General features: G+C 48.4%; 1 protein-coding gene across 3 annotated transcripts in view; it reads left to right on the top strand.

Moving 5' to 3' along the window:
- The window catches only part of IGSF3 (immunoglobulin superfamily member 3), a 174,246-nt gene that overhangs the window by 95,596 nt on the left and 53,295 nt on the right, over positions 1–25,355 (top strand). For all 3 annotated transcript variants that reach the window (XM_030580747.1, XM_030580755.1, XM_030580764.1), the window contains exons 4-6: positions 19,437–19,847; positions 22,463–22,852; positions 24,606–25,007. In XM_030580747.1, the coding sequence (XP_030436607.1) occupies positions 19,437–19,847; positions 22,463–22,852; positions 24,606–25,007 (1,203 nt within the window). The remainder of the gene's footprint in view (positions 1–19,436; positions 19,848–22,462; positions 22,853–24,605; positions 25,008–25,355) is intronic.

The following is a 25,355-nucleotide window of genomic DNA, read 5'->3' as shown; positions in this document are numbered from 1 at the left end:
TCATTCCAAACCCCTGTGACTGAGATCCATCTGTTTTCCCATCGGACAACCATCCCATTGTTTGCAATCTTTAACAAACTCATGAAGGGAGCAGCTTCTTTCCTTAGTCTTCTAAATTAAGAAATTAATACCAGTATGTCTGTGAAACAGTTGACAAAACATCAGAATTGGTGTGGCTCAAACCTTGTGGGCTGTACCCTTTGCAAAGAAAACAAGTTGATGATGGAAGCCTGTTCCTTGGGATTATATCCAATTAGCTCAAGAAAGGTCGGAATGAAAGTCACACCTCAGAGAGAGACGGAAGTATTCTTTGGAACAGCCAGAGTATACATGAAGGCTGCCCAGTAGGCTCTCAACAACCTATCCATTAAAAAAATCGACCAGCTGTGAACTGCAAACTTGCTACCTGTAAGAATGCAGCAAGATTAGGGATTTCAAGTACTGAGCATTTTGTATGTCGAAAAATGAGTGTGAAGAACTTCACCAAGAGTATGGCTGTTATCAGTTGGTCAGGGAAGGTGAAATCCTGGAAGAACAACAGAAAGAAGCTCATGAAAATATATTTGTCCCGATGGACATTACCTGGTTACATCTGCTGACACTAGTTTGGTCTGGTGCTGTTATTTGAGAATCTGTGTCAGATTGCTGTACTTATCCTAATTCTTTAATGCTGTAGCGCAGCATGTGCGCGTTATGATTGAGAAAGCCCAAACTCCATTCTGAGAGAGCCATGGAGTCATCTCTGACTTTTCCCTTTGCTCATTGCAGTGAAGTTTGCTCAAAGCAACAATTTTGAGCTGCCAAAATCGGCACCGACGGAACAGAACAAAAAAGAAAACCTGTCAACAAGCACTGACCTTGCCATTCAGAAAATGGTATGTTGCATTGTGAAGACATACGGTCATGGAATCCTATGTTACAAACCATTTTTAAGGTTTAAACAAAACTATTCGTGGAAGTAAAATACTTTCTAAATGCCCAGTACATGTGTGTGTTTCAGTTTTAAAGATTTTTGCCATCACTTTCACGTTACCCACCCTTAGCTGATATTTGAAAGACAAACAGGTTCAGGTTCAACTCTGTTCTTCTCTCCCCTCCTTGGCCTGGCAGAACTCCAGCTGCCTTTCATGAGCTCTGTTGATGCTGGTTCTTGCTCGCTCCCCAGTCTTTGCCAAAGACGTAGCGGCGCATAGTAAATTCCAAAGGACTCTAGTCTTGTGTGAACAATAGAAAAGTAGTTTTGTGATGCTGCTTGTGGCGCATGGCCGGTGCAACCATTTAGGCGACCTAGGCGGTTGCCTAGGGCACTCGGATTTTGGGGAGCGCCATTTTCTTCGGCAGCGACCGTGGCGGCAGGATCTTCGGCCGCCCCGGTCACCGCTGGCATTTAGGTGGAGGGAGCTGGGGCAGGAGAGTGTGGGGAGGGCCGCCTGCAGCAAGTACGGGAGATGGGGGGTGGCACGCAGGGGAACTCCCTACCCTAGCTCACCCCTGCTCCGCCTCCTCCCCGAGCACGTCATGGCTGCTTCACTTCTCGCACCGCAAGCCTGAGAGGCAGAAGAAGTGAAGCAGCGACGGCGTGCTCAGGGTGCTTGTGCGCAGAGCAGGGGTGAGCTGGGGCGGGCGGGTGCCTCAGGGCGGAGGGTGGGGGGTGGGGAGCTGCCGCAAGGGGGACGCCGCGAGAGGGGGCAAGGTGGAAGTTCCACCTAGGGCGTGAAATCTCCTTGCACTGGCCTTGTTGTGGAGGCATTATGGGTCAGTGGATAGGGCCTTGAATTTTGACACTGGAGACATGGGTTCGCTTCCCAGCTCTGCCACTGAGCTGTGTAGTGACATGGGGCAAGCACCTTCCCCTTTTTTGTATCTGTTTCCCTCTCATCTTTTTTTTGTCTGTTGTCAAATTACAACAAAACATTTAGATGCAGCCTCTGTATCTGTTCAGCACCTACCATGATTGGTCTCTGATCTCAGTTGGAGTCTCAGGGTGCTGCTGTAATACAAATAATCAGTAATAATAATGCTCATAAAAGTCTGTATCGCAAGCTTGGCTCTCCCTTCAGTTTTTGAGGCAAAATTGCTATTATGCCCTATAGATTCATAGGTTGTTAAGGCCAAAAGGAGCCATTAGATCATCTTGTCCAGTGTTTCTCAAATGGTGGTTGTGACCCTCAAGGGCTCACATAAGGTAATAAGGGGTGACAGTTTGTGAGACGTTGACAATTTTATTATGTTTATTCTAAAACATAAGAATCTCGCTTCCCCACTCCCTGTATACCCTTATCCTTCAAGGTCAAGCATTCTTGCAACCCCTTGAAATGCGCACACAAATTATATAGGCTTAACATTGTTATTGCTGAGACAGTTTTTACTTTTGCTTTCATAGCAAATGTAAGGGGGTTGCAAAAAATGTTTGCAGCAGATAAGGGGTTGTCAGCCTGAAAAGCTTGAGAAGCCCTGATCTAGTCTGACCTCCTGTATAACATGAGACCTAGAATTTCATCTAGTTATTCCTTTATTCAGGCCATGCCTGTCTAAGAGCTGTATATTAATTATTCCTACAGTGCACAAATGCAAAATGTGAAGCACAAAGGACTCTCTTTAAGGAGTTTTGGGAAGAGGGCTTATATGAAAAGCAGGTCTCTTCCTTTATTCTGGGGAAGAAACCATCTTTCCATAATGCAGTCAGCGTGAGAGATCATTATAACTCTTATGGTAGCAAACCCTTCCCTGGTCATTCAGCCTACTGTTTTTCTTGGCTAATTTAAATCTATCATACCCCTTTTAGGATTTGTTCTTGATGCTCTGTATGCCATTTCCCTTCTAAAAGACATGTGCATGCATCCTGACAGTAGGCTGGCTTCTATGCTGTCCTGCTGCAGAGGGTCTAGTTCACAGTTCAGTGCAGCTCAGGCCATGTCTACACTTACAGTTTTGCAGCGCTGGTAGTTACAGCTGTGTTCGTACAGCTGTGTAGGGCCAGCGCTGCAGTGTGGCCACACTGACAGCTACCAGTGCTGCAGTGTGGCCACATTTGCAGCACTTGCAGCGCTGTTGGGAGTGGTGCATTGTGGGCAGCTATCCCACAGAGCGCCTCGTCCCATTTTGGCTCTGTGGCTTGTGGGAAGGGGAAGGAAGTGTGCAAGTCTTTCCGCTTCCTGTTCCAACGCCCCGTGGTGCTTTGCTACACATTCCGAGCAGTTTGGCGGCATTGTGAGTCTGCAGCGCGATTTATGAGATTTTTGTTACAAATGGAGCCTGAGCTGCTGAGGACCTTGCTGATGAATGTTGCCAGCACATCACGCATGGCAGTGGAGCTATTCCTTCAGCTGCAAAGTGACAGTGAGGAGTCAGACGATGATATTGAAACGCCTGACGCTCAAGACACTCAATTGCTTGTGGCAGTAACAGACGTGCTTAGCACCGTGGAACGGCGCCTTTGGGCTCGGGAAACCAGCACTGAGTGGTGGGATCACGTCGTCCTGCAAGCATGGGATGACGAGCAGTGGCTGCAGAACTTTCGGATGAGAAAAGCCACTTTCATGGCACTGTGTGCTGAGCTCGCCCCTACCCTGCGGCGCAGGGACACGAGATTGAGAGCTGCCCTGCCAGTGGAGAAGCGGGTGGCTATTGCAATCTGGAAGCTGGCAACTCCAGACAGCTACCGATCGGTGGCGAACCAGTTTGGAGTGGGAAAGTCCACCGTTGGAATGGTGCTGATGCAAGTTTGCACAGCCATTAATCGCACCCTGCTAAGAAGAACTGTGACTCTGGGGAACGTGCAGGACATTGTGGATGGCTTTGCACAAATGGGTTTCCCTAACTGTGGAGGGGCAATAGATGGGACGCATATTCCTATTCTGTCCCCAGCCCACCTGGCATCAGAGTATGTTAATCGCAAGGGGTATTTCTCTGTGGTTCTGCAAGCGCTTGTGGATCACCGTGGGCATTTCACTGACATTTACTCAGGATGGCCTGGAAAGGTGCATGATGCACGCATCTTTCGGAACAGTGCCCTGTTCAGGAAGCTGAGGGCCGGGACTTTTTTCCCAGACCGCAAGATCACAGTAGGGGACGTCGAAATGCCCACTGTGATCCTTGGAGACCCCGCTTACCCCTTAATGCCATGGCTCATGAAACCGTATACAGGGAAGCTTGACAGGAGCAAGGACCGGTTCAACTACAGGCTGAGCCGGTGCAGAATGACTGTGGAGTGTGCTTTTGGCTGTTTGAAAGCCCGCTGGAGGTGTCTTTATGGGAAGCTAGATTTGGGGGAAAGCAGCATCTCCGCTATTATATCCGCGTGCTGTACCCTCCATAATATTTGTGAAGGGAAGGGTGAAAGATTCAGTGAGGAATGGACCTCCGAGGTTTGACGCCTAGAGGCTGAATTTGCACAGCCAGAGAGCAGGGCTACTAGAGAGGCCCAGGAAAAGGCTTCAAGGATTAGGGATGCCTTAAGGGAGCAATTTGATGCTGAGAGCCAACAGTAATGTTTGGTGCCTTTGCTGTGCTCCTTTCTACCTTGGGGTACAATATTTAGCACTTCCTGCAATAATAAAACGTATTGTAAAAGCCATAAAATCCTTTATTCAAAGTACAGTGCATAAAAGGCCAGGGGGGTTAGGGTAGTGGACTGTACATTCAGAGGTTTGAATATGTCCTATTTGGATTACTGTTCAATGTCTGCTGCACTTCAGGATTACTATGCTGCAGAGTAATGGGGGTGGAGTGCACAGGGTAAAAATTGTAGTTATCAGGGCTGGTAGGTGATCGTACAGGTGTTGGGGGCAGCTGAGGGTAATAAGAAACTGGCTGCTGGAGAAAGGTGTTTTGTGCAAATACTGGGGAACAAGAAAGAGAGCTTTGGGCGGGGTGTGGGTTACCACGGTACAGATCTGCCTGCATGGCTACGAGAGACTCGAAAGAGTCAGTTTGGCGAGCCAGGAGGCTTATCAGGTGCTTTGAGGTTTTTTTGGTAGCCAGTTCCTTTCTCCTGCTTTCTGTTTGCCTCCACTCATACATTTTCTCTCTCCATTCCTGCATCTTCCTACTTTCTCTGTTGTAGTGAATCATAACTGCTTTGAACAATTCTTCTTTTGATTTTCGCGGATTTTTTCTCAAGTTCTGCAAGCGACGTGAGGCCGGTGATCCGGCTGCATTAGTCAAGGTCACTAAAAAAAACATAGATAGAAACATGTAATACACAGAGGCTACATTGTTTATTATCACACAGTGAAGGAGTTTTTAGACTTTTTGTAGCATCCTTCCCACATACCTAACATAACACAGAGAGGCTAGGGAAGCGAAGGCATGGCGAACAATGGGGTGAGTGTTTCTGCCCCGACTGCATTGACCGATGGGTCACTGGGGTTTATCTGCACTAGGTACAGGAGGTAGCTGGTGTCCTGCACAGAGGACAGTAGTGAACAGGAAGGTGGCGAGCTGCTGGCGGGGGGGGCGGTCCGCGTAAATGCCGGCCTGCTGGTGAGGGGGGGGAAACGCACCACGGGGCTGGCTGCCTGCTGGAAAGGGGGGGTGGAGACCGGAGCGCACAGCAGGGCTGGCTGCCTGCTGGAAAGGAGGGGGGGGAAACTGGAGCGCATCGCGGGGCTGGCTGCCTGCTGGAAAGGGGGGGTGGAGACCGGAGCGCACCGCGGGGCTGGCTGCCTGCTGGAAAGGAGTGGGGGGAGACCGGAGCGCACCGCGGGGCTGGCTACGTGCTGGAAGGGGGTGGGGAGACCGGAGCACACCGCGGGGCTGGCTGCCTGCTGGAAAAGGTGGGGGGGAGACCAGAGCGCACCGTGGGGCTGGCTGCCTGCTGGAAAGGAGTGGGGGAGAGACCGGAGTGCGCCGCGGGGCTGGCTACGTACTGGAAGGGAGTGGGGAGACCAGAACGCACTGCAAGGCTGGGGGGGGACCGCGAACCTGGCGCCCTGCACTCAAGTATCCCTAAATTCTCAACAGGGTTTCCTACTGCCAGATATATCACTGCTGTGTGTTACCTGGGAAGAGAGGGAGGGTCTTCTACAGCAATGTGGATTCCGCCCTGACCCCTATGCAGCTTGCCTGTGTGCAGCCGTGGATCGGACGAGTTAGCCTGACCGGGACAAGGACCACGGTGGCTCTCCCTATAAACTTGCGAAAGCACATTGCCCACGCTCTGGCTGCAACTTTTCAAGAGATTACTGAGGCAGATTACAGAGACATGATAGAGCAAATCAATGGGCTATTCCACGTTTAGGCATGCATGCAGGCAGCCATAACCCCAACCGTTCTCTCCCAAAACATAAAATCTGCTTACCCCGAGCACGCTCCTCAGCTTCTTCCTCACCAGCAACTTCCAGCTGCTGCGACTGGCTAGCCTCCTCCTGGCTTGAGAAGAGCTCCTGGCTGCATGCCTACTGGGACTCCGGGGTGTCTCCCTCCACGCCAGTAGCCTCACTCTCTGCTTCCTCTACACCCTCCCCCACTTCTCCCTGCTCTGAACTCTCCATCGTGCTCCTAGGATTCGCAGTGGGGTCACACCCAAGTATGGCATCCAGCTCCTTGTAAAAACGGCAGGTTGTGGGGGCAGCTCCTGAGCGGAGATTTCCCTCACGGGCTTTGCAGTAAGCACTCCTCAGCTCTTTTATTTTGACCCTGCACTGCAACGCGTCCCGTTCATGGCCCCTTCTCAGCAAGGACTGTGATATCTGCCCATAGGTATCATAATTTCTCCGGCTGGCGCGCAGCTGTGCTTGCACAGCTTCCTCACCCCAAACACTGATGAGGTCCTGCAGCTCAGAACTGTTCCATGCTGGGGCTCATCTGGGGCATGGAGGCATCGTCGCTGATTGATTGATTGATTGCACTCCACACCTGGCTGAGCAAACAGGAAGGGGATTTTTAAAATTCCTGGGGCATTTAAAGGTGGAGTCAGCTGAGGCCAGGGCAGTGGAGTGTGCATGATTACCAGAGAGGCTTCTAAGGTATGCTGGGATACCTCCTTATACCCTGGAGGTCAATAAAAGCGCTGGTGGGCGTCCACACTTGCTGACCAGCGCTGGAATCCCTACACCCGAGGCTCAACCGGGTGTACAGCCAGCGCTGCAACCAGGGAGTTGCAGCGCTGGCCGTGCTTTGCAAGTGTGGCCACATCCTAAGTTGCAGCGCTGTAACCCCCTCACCAGCACTGCAACTCTCTAGTGTAGCCATGGCCTCAGAGGGGTTAAGTCAGTGGTTCTCAAAACTTTTGTACTGGTGACACATTTCACCAGCAAGCCTCTGAGTGCGACCCCCCACCCCCAAATAAATTAAAAACACTTTTTATATGACTTAACACCATTATATATGCTGGAGGCAAAGCAGGGCTTGAGGGTGGAGAATAACAGCTCACAGCCCCCTAGGTAATAGCTTTATGACCCCCTGAGAGGTTCCGACCCCCAGTTTGAGAACCCCTGGGTTAAGTGAATTTTACTTACACACCCCTACCTCTGCCATTGCCCCTCTCATAGGATTGTGTCCCCAGAGATGGGTGACACACCTGCCCTTTGACAATCTCTGCTTGCCAGGCATCTCTTATCATTTAGATGCTTCTGCCTCAGGGTTAATTCCTCAAATGTTTGTTTATTTTTGCTAGGCCAAAAAGAGATGATTCAGAGATTCCTCTGCCAATCCACATTCTCCCTTCGCCATGGCCCTTTCCCCAGATTTCTTTATTGGGTCACTTGAACTGCTGTGCCCAACTTAGACCCTTAATAACCAGACATGCTCTTTTTGTGCCCTTGGCATGGGTGCAGAAGGAAGGACAAGTGTTTTGTTTTGTCCTTTCCCCCTCTAGGAGACTCCTTATGGAATAATAGCTCCCTAAGCTGGGAAGAGGGGAGTGAGATGCTGCTGTGTTAAGTGAACTGGAAAAGCTCTGGCTCCTGTCGAGCATAAATGTTGCTTTTGACCACCTGCTTCCCAGCACCTGCTGCAGTATATGTCGGAGGCATTCAAGGGAAGTAGGGGAAAGCTTTGAATGCAGCCATCGCTCATCAGTGGGAGAAACCTCCCAGGAGCGCGCACATGGCTCTGTGTTGTCAGGGCATTAGTGCGCTGTGTGGTCATACTAATAGAGGAGAAGCCAGAGTATGAGCCAAATGCAGCTCATGGGGCATCCAGTGTAGCTTGTCACGTGATGGTAGTGTACAAATGCAGCTGATCAATTGCAAGTTTATATCTGGTGGAAGCTGAAACGAGTAGCTCCTGCCAGTCTGTCAGGGAAGATGTTAGGGCTTTGTGGGTTTATTTCCATATTAAAAACGCTTACACACAGCCCTTGGGCTTTGCATAAGCTGCCTGTCTGGTCTCTGAGTATCCCTGCCAGATAGCAATGGGTGTTCTGCTGGGATTACTAGCACTGCTCCAGAAGGGGGCACTGGCATTATCTAAATTTCTCTAGGAAGGTGTGCCTGCCATTCATGGATGTGGGAGAGAGAAGTGCCAACTATAAATTTTTCTTCCTTTTGTCTGTGTGATCTGTTTAGACTGAAAGCTCTTTAAGGGAGGGACTATTCCCTACTGTGTGTATTTATGGTGCCTGTCACAGGACCCAATAGGATTCTGGTTTTAGTTGGGGCCCCTAGGTGCCAGTGAGAATTTTGTTGATTGCTTATTGTTTCTCCACTGTCCTTGCTGCAAGCTCTCCTAGTCTAATATGTCAATGGATTGTAAAAAAGTGTATCCACATTCCATCCACCCAAGTGTTGGCAGGAATTGTTCTGACCTGCTGGTGGCAGGTGAGCATCTGTTATGTTACAGCATTGGACCGTTAACAGGTGAGTGCACAGCTCATGGGCCTGTCTTCAGCAAATAACCTTCTGATTTCTTGAGCTGGATCAGACTGTTCAATGCAGTCTCCTGTTGAATCCCCTGAGTGTAAGAAACAGTCTCTGACAGGCGTGTGGATCAGGTAGAGTGCGTGACTAAGGGATTGTGCATCATGTGAGGAGGAGTGCAGGTCTTGAGTCAAAGGCTGACCTAATTTTCTGTTTTAAAAAAATGTCACTGACTTGTCCTTTCCTCCTCTCTTTTTTCCTGTTTCCCTCCCTGCTGGCTGTATGAACTCATGCAGTTGCTTTGATGCATTTCTATTGAGGTAAACATTCCAATCAGTCATTAATGCACAAACAGCGATGCTATAGTAATCTGAGGATTTATCACTACTGCTGTGAAACAACTGTCATGCTGTCTCACTTAACTCTTCAATCCCCATTGCTCCTTGCCAGAAATTGAATAGGTAACGCCCTGCCCTTTAAATAAAAAATAAACTGCAGCATTATTTTACTGTTGCCATGGAATGTTGCAGTAACATGATTGTAAGTGGTAATGGTGGTTCCCCAATAGTGGAGTCCTTTTTTGCCATAATGAAGGATTTGGTAATGAATCCATAATTCAGCTGTTTCAGTTAGAGCCAAAGTTTAAACCAGGGGTCGGCAACCTATGGCATGCATGCCAATTTTTAATGGCACATGGCTGCCTGCTGGGACTCCGCATGCCGTTAAAAATCCTGCCGACGCGGCAGGCTGCAGGGTCCATGCGCCCGGGCCAGAGCGTCTGGCCGAGCGCAGCAAGCCACCGGCCTCTCCACTGCCTTCCCCTGGAGCCTTGCCATCGCGCACGCAGCGCTCTGGGGGCCGGGGCTGCACGCTTCCATGGGGCAGTGTTTGGGTCCGTGGGAAGGGAAAGACACTCCCCGCTCATCCGGAGCCCTGTTGTCTCGCACGCAGCGCTCTGAGGGGCGGGGCGGGGCTTCATGCGCATGCACGTGGCACCAAAGCTCCAGATAAATGAGGAGCCTCGTGGTAATGAGTCCGGGGCCGTGGGGGTTGGGTAACTGCCCAGGTAAGTGCCTCCACATCCAAACCTCCTGCCCCAACCCTGAGCCCCCTTCCTCATTCTAGCTCCTGGCCAGACCCTTCACCCCCAGCCCTGTGCTCGGTCCACTCCCACCCTCAGCTCAGTGCAGAGAGAGGAAGAGAATGGGCCAGAACCAGGGAGAAGGTAGGTAACCACTATATGTGGGCAGGGCCGGGACCCCAGACTGGCAGCGGGCTGAGCGGGTCTGGCAGCTGGGATCCCGGCTGGCAGGAGCCGGAGGATGGAACCCCTGAGTGGCAGTGGGCTGAGCCGCTCAGCCCACTGCTGGTCTGGGGTCCCAGCTGCTGGCCCCGCACAGCCTGCTGCCAGTCTGGGGTTCTGGCTGCCAAACCCTTCCCAGCTGGGGTCCTGGCTGCAGGCCCCACTCAGCCCACTGCTGGCCTTGGTGAACAGAACCCCAGACCAGCAGCAGGCTGAGTGGGCTGTTGGCGTAAGATCAAAATTTTAATTTAATTTTAAATGAAGCTTCTTAAACATTTTGAAAACCTTGTTTATTTTACAATACAACACTAGTTTAGTTATATTATATATAGACTTGTAGAGAGAGACCTTCTAAAAAACATTTAAAATGTATGACCGGCACACAAAACCTTAAATTAGAGTGAATAAATGAAGACTCGGCACACCACTTCTGAAAATTGCAGACCCCTCTTTTAAACCTTCCTTGCTAGGAATGAAAACAAAGTTTTTGACCATCACCAAAATTACACCACTTGCACTTAAAATAGAAGTTGAACTTTTTGTGAGCATTTGAAGTGAATCTACTGAGTTTTTGTGAGGGTGGAAGGTTCTTTTGCTTGGTTGGCTTGTTTTAAAAGCTGCATTGTTTTCCATTCAGACTTCTAAGAACTGTTTTGTAGCACTCTTCTGGCTCTATGCAAAACTCATGCATAAGGTTGGGCTTTTATGAACAAAATATTCCAAAACTCACCCCATTACTCCTCATTAACGTTTCCATCTCAGTCACAGAGAAAATGGCAGTCGTCGCACACGGATGGATAAAACTTTACTTACCAAAATTCAATCGTGAAATTTTACACGTAGGTCCTGGGGCCAGATAGGAGGGAGTTTTGCAAGAGATGGTACCAATTCAGGAGAGCTCCCAGGTCCAACAGCTTCGCAAGGTAGGCAGCTTAGCAGCACACAACCCCTCAGAAGTGAAGAAAGGGAGCTTCTGTCCTGAAAACCTCTCAGCAGGGCTTCCCTCTTGTGCACTATGGGAGACATGTGAAATGTAGAGCTCCTGTTCTTCTGGCCTTTGGAGGCCAGTGTGCTGAAGGGCAGCCTTGCTACTGCATACCTCCAAAATGCATGGGTACGGAATGTCAATCGAGCAAGCCTCTGCTGCACAGCACAGGGGAACTGATCGCTATAGAGAAAATTGTGCACCAAGCATGTACGTTTCCCTGTGCCAACCAGACTTCCGCTTTTCAGGGTTCCTTACTTATTAGAAGAAGGAAATCCTAGACAGAAAACTTGCACAGTTAGTTTTTTTAAGATGATAGTTCTTTAGTTTATGCATAAGGGATATATTCATTTCTTTGGCAAACTAAGGGCCAAAGGATCAAAATGATCACTTAAGGTAATTTACACAGATATTCTGTTATTTATGCATTCAGTTAATGATAATTCACCTTGAACACTCCAATAATCTTAAGTCTCCCACAAGACATACTTATGACTCTGCATTTATATCATTAATACTATGTTATGTAGTCCAACTTACACATATGTTAGTGATGGATGTACTGAAAGAGTTCCTAAATGTATTTGCTAGTCAAAGTTAGGGCTGTTGGGACCTGCAAGGTAAATTTTCACATGTCCTTATCATTCACTGAATCATGACTATAAGGCTAATAGAATATTTACATCCCTTAACGGGTCAATACAAATTTTTCATGCTTCGGGGTTCCATATGATAATTGTGTAGTTATTTAATCTGCTTGAGGGTTAATTGTCTCAATAGCCTAACTCCTAAAGTTAGGTTTGCATATGTGTAGGGAAATACACAATATTCACAATATATAATGTGATAGCTAGGATAAAATGAAATGTATCTGCATTCAGGTATTAAGCTAATTACCAGATTGGGGAGAAATTCTCCCTCCTATACCCCGTGGAATAGCATTGTAGAGAAGTGAGGGGTTTAAAAAAAAAATAGTGTCCAGTGTCAATGCTGTTAGAGAATACTAGGCTTGATGGCCTGGTGGTCTGCTTTGGTACAATGAGGAGGCTGGGTAGTCAGTTCAATGCACAATCGGTGGTTTTGGTGTGACTATTCTTACGTTGTATAATCCTACCATATTCTGTTGCGTTAGCTTTTTTTCAGTGTTTCCAGACTCTGGAAGACCAGATTGGGGAAGGAGGATTATGGCAGGGGTGGGCAAACTTTTTGGCCTAAGGGCCATATCTAGGTAGGGAAATTGTATGCAGGGTAGGGTTTGGGGTGTGGGAGAGGATGTGGTGTGCAGGAAGGGGCTCAGGGCAACGGGTTAGGGTGCAGGAGAGGTGCGGGGTGCAGCAGGGGGCTCAAGGCAGGTGGTTGGGGTGCAGAATGCAGGAGGGGGCTCAGGGCAGGAGTGCAGGGAGGAATGTGGCAGGGGGCTCAAGGCAGAGGATTAGCGAGCTCAGAACAGAGGGTTGGGGTGCGGGCTCTGGCCTGGCTCTGCTTATCTTGAGCAGCTCCAGGATGGCAGCGGCGTGCAACGGAGCTAAGGCAGGCTCCCTGCCTGCCCTGGCCCCATGCCGCTCCTGGAAGTAGCCAGCATGTCCTGCAGGGGCTCCAGGGTGTGGGGTAGGGTGTGCGGCTCCGCTGTGTGCCACCCTCGCCTGCAGGTGCCACCCCCGAAGCTCCCATTGGCTGCGGCTCCCCATTCCCGGCCAATGGGAGCTGCGGGGGGCAGTGCCTGGAGGCAAGGGCAGTGCGTGGATCCCTCTATTTCCCCCCCTCCCCAAGGCTGCAGGGACGTGGTGCCTGCCGCTTGCGGGAGCGGTGCAGGGCTAGGGCAGGCAGGGAGCCTGCCTTAGCCCTCTCTGTGCCATGGGCTGGCAATCCCACAGGCTGGATCGAGAGCCCTGACGGGCCAGATCTGGCCCACGTGCCATAGTTTGCCCTTGCCTGGATTATGGGGTTCTGAAGAGTAAGCTAAGTTGGGACTCATGTTGCATGTGAAGACAGTTTTACTTTAGTGTATCAGAAATAGGAACAATGCTTTCTTTTAACTGCCCAGCTTTTTCTGTTCCATCTTTTTTTAGTTGGGCTGTACTTTTAAAAACAAGCAAACAAACAAACCAAAAAAATCAATCCAGGTGCATGTCCCTGTAGAATGTTCTGCTCAATCTTGTCCACTCTCAGTGGGGACCTCTAGGGAGTTTATCGCATTCTCCATGTAAGCAGCTATGTTTTCCCCATTGCTGTAGGCAGTGCGTATGTCTTTTGATTGAGTAGGGAGGGGGAGCAGTAGTTTTGTCTGCTGTGCTGTAGCTGGTATAGACTGACGCAAACAACTAATTACCAGAAACCAGGGCTGAGAGGATTACAGTGCTAATCTAGGTATCTCTCTCTCCTCACTGTCCCTCCTTCATGTACCCAAGTCTTTGGATACTGTTGTCAAGGTTCCTTCCCCACTCTGAACTTTAGGGTACAGATATGAGGACCTGCATGGACACTTCTAAGCTTAATTACTAGCTTAGATCTGGTACACTCCCACCATCCAGAATTTTAGTGTCTGGAGCACTCTCTGTCCCCCCCAAAACTTTCCCCTCCCTGGGTTGCCTTGAGGGACTTCACCAATTCCCTGGTGAACACAGATCCAAACCCCTTGGATCTTAAAACAAGGAGAAATTAACCATCCCCCGTCCTTTCCCCTCACCAATCCCTTTGAATCTTTAAAACAAGGAAAAATCAATCAGGTTCTTAAAAAGAAAGCTTTTAATTAAAGAAAGAAAGGTAAAAATCATCTCTGTAAAATCAAGATGGAAAATACTTTACAAGATAATCAGATTCATATAGCTCAGAGGAACCCCCTCTAGCTTTAGGTTCAAAGTTACAGCAAACAGAGGTAAAATCCTTTCAGCAAAAAAGGAACATTTACAAGTTGAGAAAACAAAAATAAGACTAACACGCCTTGCCTGGCTATTGCTTACAAGTTTGAAACATGAGAGACTAATTCAGAAAGATTTGGACAACCTGGACTGACATCTGGTCCCTCTTAGTCCCAAGAGCGAACAACCCCCAAAACAAAGAGCACAAACAAAAGACTTCCCCCCACCAAGATTTGAAAGTATCTTGTCCCCCTATTGGTCCTCTGGTCAGGTGTCAGCCGGGTTTACTGAACTCCTTAACCCTTTACAGGTAAAAAAGACATTAACCCTTAACTATCTGTTTATGACAACTGTGTAGAATGGAAGTCAATACCATGGATGTATAGACTGTGTCTGAGAAAGGCAGGAGCAGGCAGCTGCATCTGATGTCTGCTGCTTACTTTGAGGTACTTCAAATGCCAGAGCCCTGTCTCCTCTGAACCTCTCTGCCATTATAAGGCAGCTACATCATCCCTCATGGCTCTCATTTTAGAGTGGTGAGGGCTGCTGAAGTCCATTAAGGCAAACTGTAAAGCTAGCTTCAGAGAAGAGGTAAGCACAGATTTCTGCACAGAATGCCCCCAGGAATAGTGTCCTTCCAATTATTCTCATACTATTGCAAACTCTTCTGATATCCATGATGTCCCAGAGTGTTGCACTGTGGGACATCTCTGGTGGTCACAGAAGGGTGAGCAGTTTTCGGGGGCTAAGAACTAAATGTTAAATCTTTGTACCAGTTGTATTATGCCGTGGTTAATAAAGTGACTCAGCCTATGTCTGTGCCCTCTAAATTGGTGTTTGGATTACAGTTCATCTTGAGCAGCTTGGTTGTGTCTTGCTAGCACAGCCTGAGAGATCGGGGGGAGGTTAGTAAATCTGAGATGGGATTGCTGTGGGACAGCAGGATGTAATGGGCCAGATGGGAACTGAACTCACATTAATTCCCTAGTATTCCTCAGGCAGAGAGTGGTTTCCAAGGAGTAGGGAAGGAGGGTTATGTTTTGGCTAAATAGTCCTTGCTTAGCTCTTAGCTAACTCAGACCCATCCATGCTATATGGAATATGCAGCCATGGACCTGGGATAGTGTCCTAGAGTACATACCACTTTTACACTGTTTGTCAAAGGTCTTGAAGTTTAGTAAAAACGTTAAGTAATTATGTTGCAGAAGACAGGAGGTGATGGTGGTTGTCAGTTTATTTGTATTACAGTAGCACCCATAGACCCCCAACTGAGATCAGGCCCCCAGTGTGCTAGGCACTGCATGCACACAGTAAGGAGAAGGTCCCTGCCCTGGACAGCAAAGTGTGGGAGGGAAAATGGAATTTGCAGAGAGGTGAAGGGAGTTGCCCACAGTCACCCACAGGAAATATGGGTTCGATACCTGGTTCTGCCTCTGACCTGCCTCCAAGTCCAGTGTCTTGTCCACCAACCCACTCTGCTTCTAGAGTTGCATTATCCTCATTTTACAGAGGGAGAAGTTGAGGTTTATTGATTTGCCTAAATCCGCAAAATGTTGGTGAATTCCCAGTTTCCCTCTGGTGTGCAGATCACATGGTCACACCTCTTTTGTAGATGACTTATCTTTTGTGGAGTCATGAGCGAATATGTGGAAGAATGGCCATTCTGGTGGCCATAGCTCTATCAGTACTGAGCCAATGTCTCAGCATGGGACGAGGGGTGCTGCTGCAGATGGGATTGGTAGCAAAATACATGATATTCTTCCCTTCTGAGATTAATATCCGAGAGATGCCATGGTCTTGTGATTTAAGCACAGGCAGTGGAGCCAGGAACTCGTAGGGAATCCCAGTTCTGCAACTAACTTGCTGTGAGACCTTAAACTAGTCTCTTAATCTCTCAGTAGCTCAGTTTCCTAGCTGTGAAATAGGGTTAATGTTTTATCCCACAGAGGGCTAATATTTACACTTCTGTGGAGTGTTTAGATGCTTTTGTGAATGAAGTTTGTTTCCAGATTTATTGGGAAGAGATAGATATTTTTATCCAAGTGCAAGAGAAGCTAAAGCATTTGTCTCGGCAGCACTCCTCATCTTTAAATTCGGGCAGAGGGGCTTTACCAGAATCTCTTGCCTACACAATTCTTGCAGAAATCTTGACACCACCTAGTGGCGGCTCCTATTATTACACTGGTTTTCAAACTTTTCCATAATATGGACTGTGTCTTTGAGAGTGCCTCAGGGACCAGCTCCCTTCCTCTCCGTGATTTATATACCTCCTGATGTTAACTACTGGCATGGAAAATATTAGGGAGCCCTGTATTTTTAGCTGTCTTGCTTTTTTTTCCAATAAAAAAATTGACACTGTCAACTCTAGCAATTCCAAGTATCTTTTGGCTCCAGAATGGCAGTAGGAGATCTCAATCAGTTTGATTAATCTCTTTGTCCATGCTCCTTTGTACACACTTCTCTGCTGCCTAGCCCCTCTTTCCTCTCTTGCCTGGTCCTTGTCCTCCCCCCTTGCACATGATTTTCTGCTTCCTTTCTCTCCTGGGCATGCTGCCCAGCCACCTGGTCTTGTATTCTCCCTGCTCCCCTTAATATGCTGCCAAGCTGCCTTGTCGCTGTGTCCTGCCTTTATTCCCTCACCATTGTTCCTCACTGCAGCATTCATGTTGGAATCAGGTCCATTGCTGTTCTGGCTTAATAAACAAAGGACGCCCATGGTCCTAGAAGTGCCATGTATTGTCCTTTTCTCACTGATGTTGAATGCAACAGTAGCTTCAAGTGTGGCTACTAATATAAAAGTTTAGCATCCGTCTTTTTTTACACACCACTTGTTGTTTTTTTTTCCAGTGGGAGATCTACTGTAGTGTATGGGGAGAGCATGACCCAAACTTTATAGGCCCAGCCCATGCACCCTAACTGAGTGTAATCTGGCTCACTTCGCAGATTGAGCGACTCCTGTATGTTAGGACTTTCAGTGGCTTTCACTAAGCCATGGTCCACACTACAAATTTGTCAGTATAAGCACGTCACTTAGGAATGTGGAAAATCCCCACCCCTAAGCAACATGTAGACAGCGCTGTGTGAACAGGAGGGCTTCTCCCATCAACATAGCTACTGCTTTGCAGGCAGGTGGGGGTCACACTGACTGCATCAGCGGGGATAGTGTCTTCTCTAAGCAGCTGCGTCGTAAGTGTAGACAAGCCCTCATAGGCAGGGAGTGGAACAGCAGTGTATTTAGCTGGTCAGGATTGAGGTGCATTGGCCAATTTGTATGGGGACTCAAGAATGTCATAATGGGGGGCATGCAGAGCCCTCAAAGCTCAGTGATGGATACGTTATAAATATGGAAATACCTAGGTAAAGGAAGGACCCGGGAAAGTGATGTCATGAGGTACTGCAGTGGTCATAGTTGGTGGAGAAGTGTCCTGTGCTTTTTTCTCCAAACCATTTCCACTTCTTGATATGTATCCCATGGAGGCCAGTGTAGCAAAGCTATCCTCCTTTGAGGCAACAGAGCAGGAAGGAGACTTGAGCAAGATGACAATCAGATTTAATGTATTTAATAATATAAAACAGTTACAAGAGAGGAACTGAGCTGCTCTGGAAATTTATTCAGATGGGTTTTAAATGAGAAATTTAAATCTCATCAGGAAAGTGTGGTGAATAAGTTAGTTGCTGCCTGTAATGGCCATTGCTGAGCTTAAAGGCAAAGGCAAGGGGAAACCGACTAATTCACTCTCAGACACCTGGGTAGGACAGGACTTGAAAAATCTGTTGCACGCCTGCTACCTAGTGGGCAGTGTGTGAGAAAATAATGGGAGATGGGGGAAGAGGGTCAGCATTGCTGCTGATATCCCGGGGCAGTGATCTGGTAAGAAAGGGATTTCTACCACAGTACTGTCCCTACTTTTGGGGACTCTATTTTCATAAGTCTCTGGCTAGTAAATAGTTAATGACTGTGGAAGCACCTCCCCTCTCCCTGCTGGACAGGAGAAGTTTTCTCTCCTTCACTTTCTCCACGTCCTTGCTAATCCCTCCCTTTTCTCATTATTTGAGTCCTCACCCACAAATAACTTCAGTGTCTGACTGGCTGCAACTCACACTATCGGCTGTAGAACTAGCCAGAGACGTGTTAATTTCACTCTGCTGGTACTTATGAAAGCTATGAGCAGCAGCAGAGTCATTGGTGCTGCCGATCTGTAGGCTCCAGAAGATAACTCTGTTACCACTCTGCCTTTTGTTCGTCTTTGATACTTTGCTTTTGCAGACAGTCTAGAAACTTTTCCCTTTTTAAAACAGGATCGTGTCAATTTGAAATAATCTGTTTCTAAAAAATGAATTCAAAAGTAGATGTAAGTACTAATACAGTACCCCTGCATTGCCCTACATGTTTTTGTGCTTTTGGGCTTGGCATTGGTGCCCCTTCAAATCCAGTGGTCTCCTCCCATCTCCATCCCCAACCCATGCCTTCGGCATAAAGGGAAAGGAGGGCAAGGGGAGGTGTGGGAGAACTTCTGTTAAGTAGCTAGAAGATGTGGGTTCTGTGCAAACAGATTTTTCTCTCTCAAGTTGGACTCTTTGCCTGTTTTGTTAATTATCTTTCCCTCTCCCTGGTTCTCCCTGTTTTTCCCTTTCATGGCTAATCTTTGTTGTAGAAATAAACAGTGGGGAAATGACTCCTATTTCTTAATGGGATACATGGCATTTATTTCCTGTCCATTTGCTAAATCAACTTGACATGTGTCTAATAGCATTATTGCCAATTCCCTGATGTCTGTCTGTCCAAGGAGGACACAGGCAATTGACTATTGTGTGGTTGCACTGCTGCCCTCAGAGGAGCCAGCGTCCTCTAAATGCGGTAACGCCATTTTGCTGAGGGAGTTAAAATGTGGACAGACCTAAATAAGGGAGAGAAGAACTGTCTCTTGACTTTTTTTGAGAGGGAAAATTGAAAGATCTTAAATATGTCTACTTGGCCAAACAATGACTTACAGGGGGCAAAGGTCCTAGCAATGACGTATAAATATTTTGAGAGGTGGAAGTGATTATTAAAGGTGGTCCAGAGGTATATGACAAAGAGTGAAGGCATGGAATTAAGAGGACAACGTAGGCTGCATCCGATAAGTGCCCTCGACAGTAAGTAGGATCTATTAAGCTATGCGACAGTAATCCAAGGGAAGTGATAGAAGGCCCCCCGTATGGTAGCTTGGGGGCATTTAGCAGAAGACTAAACGAAGCACCAGAAAATATGCTGTCGGTAACAATCTGCATGGGCTGAGGGCTTTGGGGAGGACTAGATGTGGCCTAATAGGGCTTTGCATCTCTAATGTCTGAGTCCACTGGAACTGTAAATAGAAACCTTCTTCGCAGTACTCATTTAAAGAATCCAGCCTTTAGTCGCTCCCTTGGCTCAGAGGTTTCTTAATGCTGCTACAGCTAAAGATTTGTTTTTTCTCATCTCCTCCCTGTCTTCATTCTCTTTATTGCAGTTATTCCAGACTCCTTGCGAGTGACCTCAGTTCCACAGACACTAAACAAAGTGGAGCGCGATTCTCTGGAGCTGAAATGTGAGGTGTCTAAGAGTACAGCTCAACACAGTCACCTCTCCGTCTCCTGGTACCGCCAGAAAGTGGGCGAGCCTCCAGTGGAGGTGATCTCCCTGAGCCGCGACTTTGTCCTGCGGGCGGGCAGCACCTACGCGCAGAGGCAGGCCACCGGCAATGTCCGCCTAGACAAGGTGGGAGAGACCACTTCCAGGCTCACCGTCTACAACCTCCAGCCATCAGACCAGGGCGAGTTCTACTGCGAGGCAGCGGAGTGGATCCAGGACCCTGACAAGTCCTGGTACGCCATGACCCGCAAGCGCTCTGAGGGCACCACCGTCAACATCCAAGCTACTGGTCGGTATCTGCAGGGTTTTCTTTCTCTTGGACAGGTATCAGGAGGAGCAGTGAGTGCTGCAATAAGGGAGAGAGCAGGGAATGTGTGAGAGTTCCACTTACAAGAGACTTCTCAGTATTGAGCAGGCCAGTGGGTGAGTAGCTCAGCCTTCCTTGCCTTGCTGCCTGTGTGTGCTGCTATCAGGCAAGTTTGGTTTGGCTACAGAAGAGTCTCCTTAAGAAAGTCATGAAAGCCCTCTTGCTAGAGTCATTCTTAACACTAGAGAGGAGAAAGCCATGGATGTTGTGGGCCTTGGCTACCTCAAAATCCAGCTCTCTCCCTGTGCTTTGTCACAGTGTGTTTAATCATCTGAGGTGATCTCGTTAACAGTTTCCTGGGAGGAACCTCAGGTGACCTGATGACCCTCTTGAGAATGTCCTGCCACTAAACAGCGTTGTTGCTGGTAGGAAGGACAAATGTCAATAGATGTGCTGTAATAGTGTTCCATTCCCTGCCACCCATTCCCAGCTTCAGGCAAACAGAGGCCTCCAAAAACAGGCCTCCTATCATGCTACATTTCCTACTGCAAGTGGCTAATCTCTTTGGCCTATGTCCTTGGAGTGTCCAGAGACCTCCCCCTCCCCGGGAGTGCACTCCTCTCACTAGTGAGGCTTGGGGTCTGCACCAGTGTTCCCTTCTTCAGGATTTCTCAGTTATAGAATATCCTAGTGTTGCAGGTGTTTGGTTTTCGACCGGAACGTCTGTCATAGTATAATTCCCAAATCTGGACCTTAGCGTCCAAATTTTGTGTACTAGCATGAATTCCCCTAAGCTTAATTACCAGCTTAGATCTGATAGGCTGCCACCAATCAGGACTTAGAGTAGAGCACCTGATAAACTCTAGTCTCCCCAAACCTTCCCTGGGGACCCCAAGACCCAAATTCCTTGAGTCTCACAACAAAGGGAAATAAACCATTGCCTCCCCCCTCTTTACCTCCTCCCAGATCTTTCCTGCCTGGGTACACTAGGAGATACCCTGCTTCAACTCCTTGAAACACAACACAGAGAGATCGGGTTTCTCTCCCCCTTCTCCCAGAGGCAATACAGATTCAAGTTCCGTGAATCTAACACAAAGAGGAAATTTACCTTTCCCTCCCTGCTCTCTTTCTCTTCTCCCCACCAATTCCCTGGTATATACAGACTAAGTTCCTTTGAGCCTTAACTAGGAGAAAAAAATCAAACAGGTCTTAAAAGCAAAACTTTTAATAAAAAGAAAGAAAAAAATAAAAGGTCTGTCTCTGCAATTTAGATAGTAAAAAGTTACAGGGTTTTTTATAGCTTATAGACAACAGAAAGAAGCTTTCTCCAGCAGAAACACAATTTAAGCTACTTCCAGCAAATACACATCTGCAAATAAGAAAAACAAATTAAAAGACTATAACCGCTTTTTTTTCTTACTCACAATTCTGAATAGATAAGAGACTGTAGCAGGGAGATTGGCAGAAACCTGGTTGCACCTCTAGTCCCGTCCAGGACCCAGAGAGAACAACGCACAAACCCAAAACCCCCAAACAAAGGCTTCCCTCCACCCAGATTTGAAAGTATCTTGTTTCCTGATTGGTCCTCTGGTCAGGTGTTTCAGGTCACTGTTTGTTAACCCTTTACAGGTGAAAGAGACATTAACCTTTAGCTATCTGTTTATGACAACGTCCAGTTGAAGAGAGACCCTCGTGGCTCCGGTCAGCACTGCTGACCGGGCCGGTAAAAGTCTGGTTGGTGGCACAGAGGGGCTATGGCAGGCTCCCTGCCTGCCCTGGCCCTGTACAGCTCCCAGAAACAGCAGCATGTCCCCTCTCCAGCTCCTAGGTCTAGGGGCAGCCAAGGGGCTATGCGTGCTGGACCCACTCCAAGTGCCAGCTCTCCACCTCCCATTGGCCGGGAACTGTGGCCAATGGGGGATGTGGGGATAGCGCCGGCAGATGGGGTAGCACGCAGAGCCATCTGGCCGCACCTCTGCATAGGAGCTAGAGAGGGGACATGCTGCTGCTTCCGGGAGCTGCCTGATATAAGTGTCGGCCAGACCCTGCACCCCCTCCCGTGTCCTAACCCCCTCTCCCCTGCTGTGATCCCAGTTTCTGAAAAACAGAACTAGTACTCACTTCAAAGGGGTGTCTGTACAGTTTTATATAAGGGGTCAGGGTAATTGAGAAAGTATATTTTGGAGTCATTCTTCTGACCATAACAGCACTTCTAATACAAAAACGCTGAGAAGAAATGAGCTATTCCTCCTCTCCCCTGCTCCTGGTTTGACTGTGTTTGCAGCTTTTGCACACCAAGCAGCTGGCTGCTTCTCCTCCTGAGAGTGAGATGAACTGTGTTCTCCCAGGCAGCAATTGCATGCACTGTACACCTCTGCTTAAGTACTGTGTTGACAGTGTGTTAATGGCAGAGGTAACAGAGAGGGATGCAGGGCATGAAAGCAGTGTACATGAGGGTGTGGGGGTGGGGCGCTGAGAAGTGGGTTAAAATGAAGCATGGAAGTGTCCTGCCGCCCAGTCTGGCTCTTGGGTGAGAGTCCCCTCCAAAGGTGCAGTGCTGCAGTGACACTGCTGCGCGTTGGTCTGTCTGTCTCCAGATAAGGAGTTCAGTGTCCGGTTGGATACAGAGAAGCGAACATACACAGTGGGTGAGCCTGTGGAGTTCCGGTGTATCTTGGAGGCACAGAACGTCCCAGAACGCTACTTCTCCATCTCGTGGGCCTTCAACAGCTCCCTGATAGCCAGCCTAGGACCCAACGCCGTGCCTGTCCTCAACAGTGACTTTGCCCAGCGCGAGGCGCTGGGGCAGCTCAAGGTAGCCAAGGAGAGCGACAATGTCTTTGTTCTAAAGATCTACCGCCTCCGCCTGGAGGACAGCGGCAAATACAACTGCCGAGTGACGGAGCGGGAGAAGACGGTGACAGGGGACTTCATTGATAAGGAGAGCAAGCGGCCGAAGAACACGCCCATCACGGTCTTGCCCCTCAGTAAGTAGAGATTGGCATGCTCCTGCATGGTGCTGTCTCTGTGTGCCCTCCCTTGCAAAGCAGACTGCCTGAGAAACTTAGCTTTGGTCACTTGGGGTGGGACCTCAACCGGAGAAGTTCATGCACAGTGAAGTTTTGTTTGGTGAGGCTTAGAAACCCAGCTAGAAAGATCTTCAAAGGCTGGGGAGGGAGGTATCCACTACTCAGGTTCTTAGGATGGAAAAATTGGTCCTTGCCTTGGTGTTTGCCCCAGGTTGTAGTTCTTTCTTTGATAGCAGAGAAGGGAGTTTGGGATCTTTGCTGGAAACCTTGTCTTTATTCTCCTACTCTTCCCATCTCCCAGCAGGAATATGGGAACTTTAAGGTGTTGCCCCATCTTAAAAGGCTGAATTGGGAGTTCTGCTGCTCCTAAACCAGCTCCCAGTTCATCCAGGAAGCAGCCCAGCCACTGGAAATATGTTAGTGCCTGCTGCTCAGATGCCCCTGCTTTAGGAGATCCCATCAGCTCCTCAGATCGGAGGGGATGTGCCCTGGGCCAAGAAACAGAAACAATTGCATCCTTCCCAAGCCACCGTTCGCTCTTTAGCACAAAGATCCAACTCTGTCACTGGATGCTTCACTCAGCCAGCCTAGTGAAAACATTCTTGTCTGACCCTGTTTGAACGCCTTGTTTGTGTTGAAGGGGGTGTGATAAATACAGAAAAGACAGGGCAAGAAGAGCTAGCCCTCTGATTCATTCATTTCCTTTGTCTTGCTCTTTCTCTCCAACTCAGATAACTTTGACAAGCCACACAAGTATCATCAAAGTTAACCCAACAATATATATTGAGCAAACAAAGGAGTAGCTGAAAAAGGCTTTTGTGTAATTTTTACCTCCCATTTATTAACCGTGTAGTGAGATGCAGCTTATTCTGAAGCCATTTGTCCTGAAGTACGGGTCAATTGTAGTCCTTTACTTTCTTAGCATAGACTCTCATTCATTTGGGATTAAAAATTACACTAGCCAGAAGTCCTGGATTGGACTGATGCCTAAAAAGTAGCACTTCTAGACTAGAACTGTAACAGATTACATGTGTGAGATTTCATAACCACCAGTGCTAGAAACAAACTAACAGGACTTAATGTTTTTTTCAAAGGTGCTAAGCATCTGCAACTCCCACAAAAAGCAGTGGGTGTACCAGCACTTGGCACCTGTGAAAATCAAGCCATACCTCTTTATATCTCTTGAAACTTCAGGATCCCACTTTTCTGATGGCATAAAGCATTGATAATGAGCTCTAGTAGTTTGTGAGAGAACGGCTGTGAAAACTGGGTAGGAATTGGAAATGGCAAGATGATGATCAGAATTCTGTGATTGTTGGAAATCAATGGATTGGAAACCTTTTCGCAGAACCGGAGTTACAGCACCAGTAGTAATACCCGTGCTTTCAGCACATTCCTCTTCTGCGGTCTTGTCCTGGACCTGTGATCAGAAGGCATTGTGACTCGGCCCAGGCAATAATGGGACAGATTTTCAAAGTTTGGCCCTCCTCTAGCTTAGACACACAAGTCCCTCAATAGCAAGTCACTGCCCATGTGCATGCTTTGGATATTTGCACACACACATTAGCCACACGCAGATCCAATGTGTGTGTGGTTTCATGCACCTAAGTTTGGAAGAACTCCTTCCCAAGTCTCTACCTTTCTTGAATATTGGCAAATGGATGAGTATAATCATCTCTTCCATGTGCACGTTTCTTTTCTGTCTCTTTAGAGACCAGCATCTCCGTGGAGATGACCAACAATGCCAGCAATGTCCTAGAGGGGGAGAGCCTGCGCTTTGGCTGCAATGTGCACTCGGGATTTGGGCCCCAAAGCCATCTCTCCGTCACCTGGCAACTTGTGGACAAGCAGAACAGGCGTAGTGATGTTGTGCGGCTGGATCGAGACGGCACGCTGCAGCCGGGTCCCTCTTACTCAGAACGTAGCAGCTATGGGGGCATCCAGATGGAGCAGGTGCGGCCTGGCTCCTTCACCCTTGAGATCTTCAACAGTGTCAAGGCAGATGAGGGCCACTATGAGTGCCATGTGACTGAGTGGACACGGACGCAAGATGGGGAGTGGCAGATGATTGGGGAGCGGCACGCTAGCATGCCCGTATCCATCACTGCTCTGGGTGAGTACCAGTGGCACTGTGGTGTCTGTGCAATGCTTTCCAGCACCTCACCCTCATGAGGTTTTGATTACAGCGAGTCAGGAGGTGGTCGCAGGCATTGCTGGCTTGTGCTGTGTGGCTACAGAGCTAAGAGTTAGAGGGATGGGCATGCTTCTGGTGGGGGAAGCTTGTTTCTGAGTGGGAATCAATGTACCTGTAGACAGCTTCGCTCTAGGAGTGCAGCAGGTCACATTACCCAGGAACTCCAGCGTGTGGCATTAGAGAGACAGGGTGGGAAATAGGCTGGTTAATGGCACTTCTGTAACACTTTGTGAACATTAAGCCTCCTGACTTCTTTGTGGACTAGGT

The sequence above is a fragment of the Gopherus evgoodei genome, chromosome 1, assembly GCF_007399415.2.
Source record: "Gopherus evgoodei ecotype Sinaloan lineage chromosome 1, rGopEvg1_v1.p, whole genome shotgun sequence".
NCBI lineage: Eukaryota > Metazoa > Chordata > Testudines > Testudinidae > Gopherus > Gopherus evgoodei.
The sequence above is the reverse complement of the archived record's forward strand: the minus strand, read 5'-3'. Positions and strand labels throughout refer to the sequence as shown.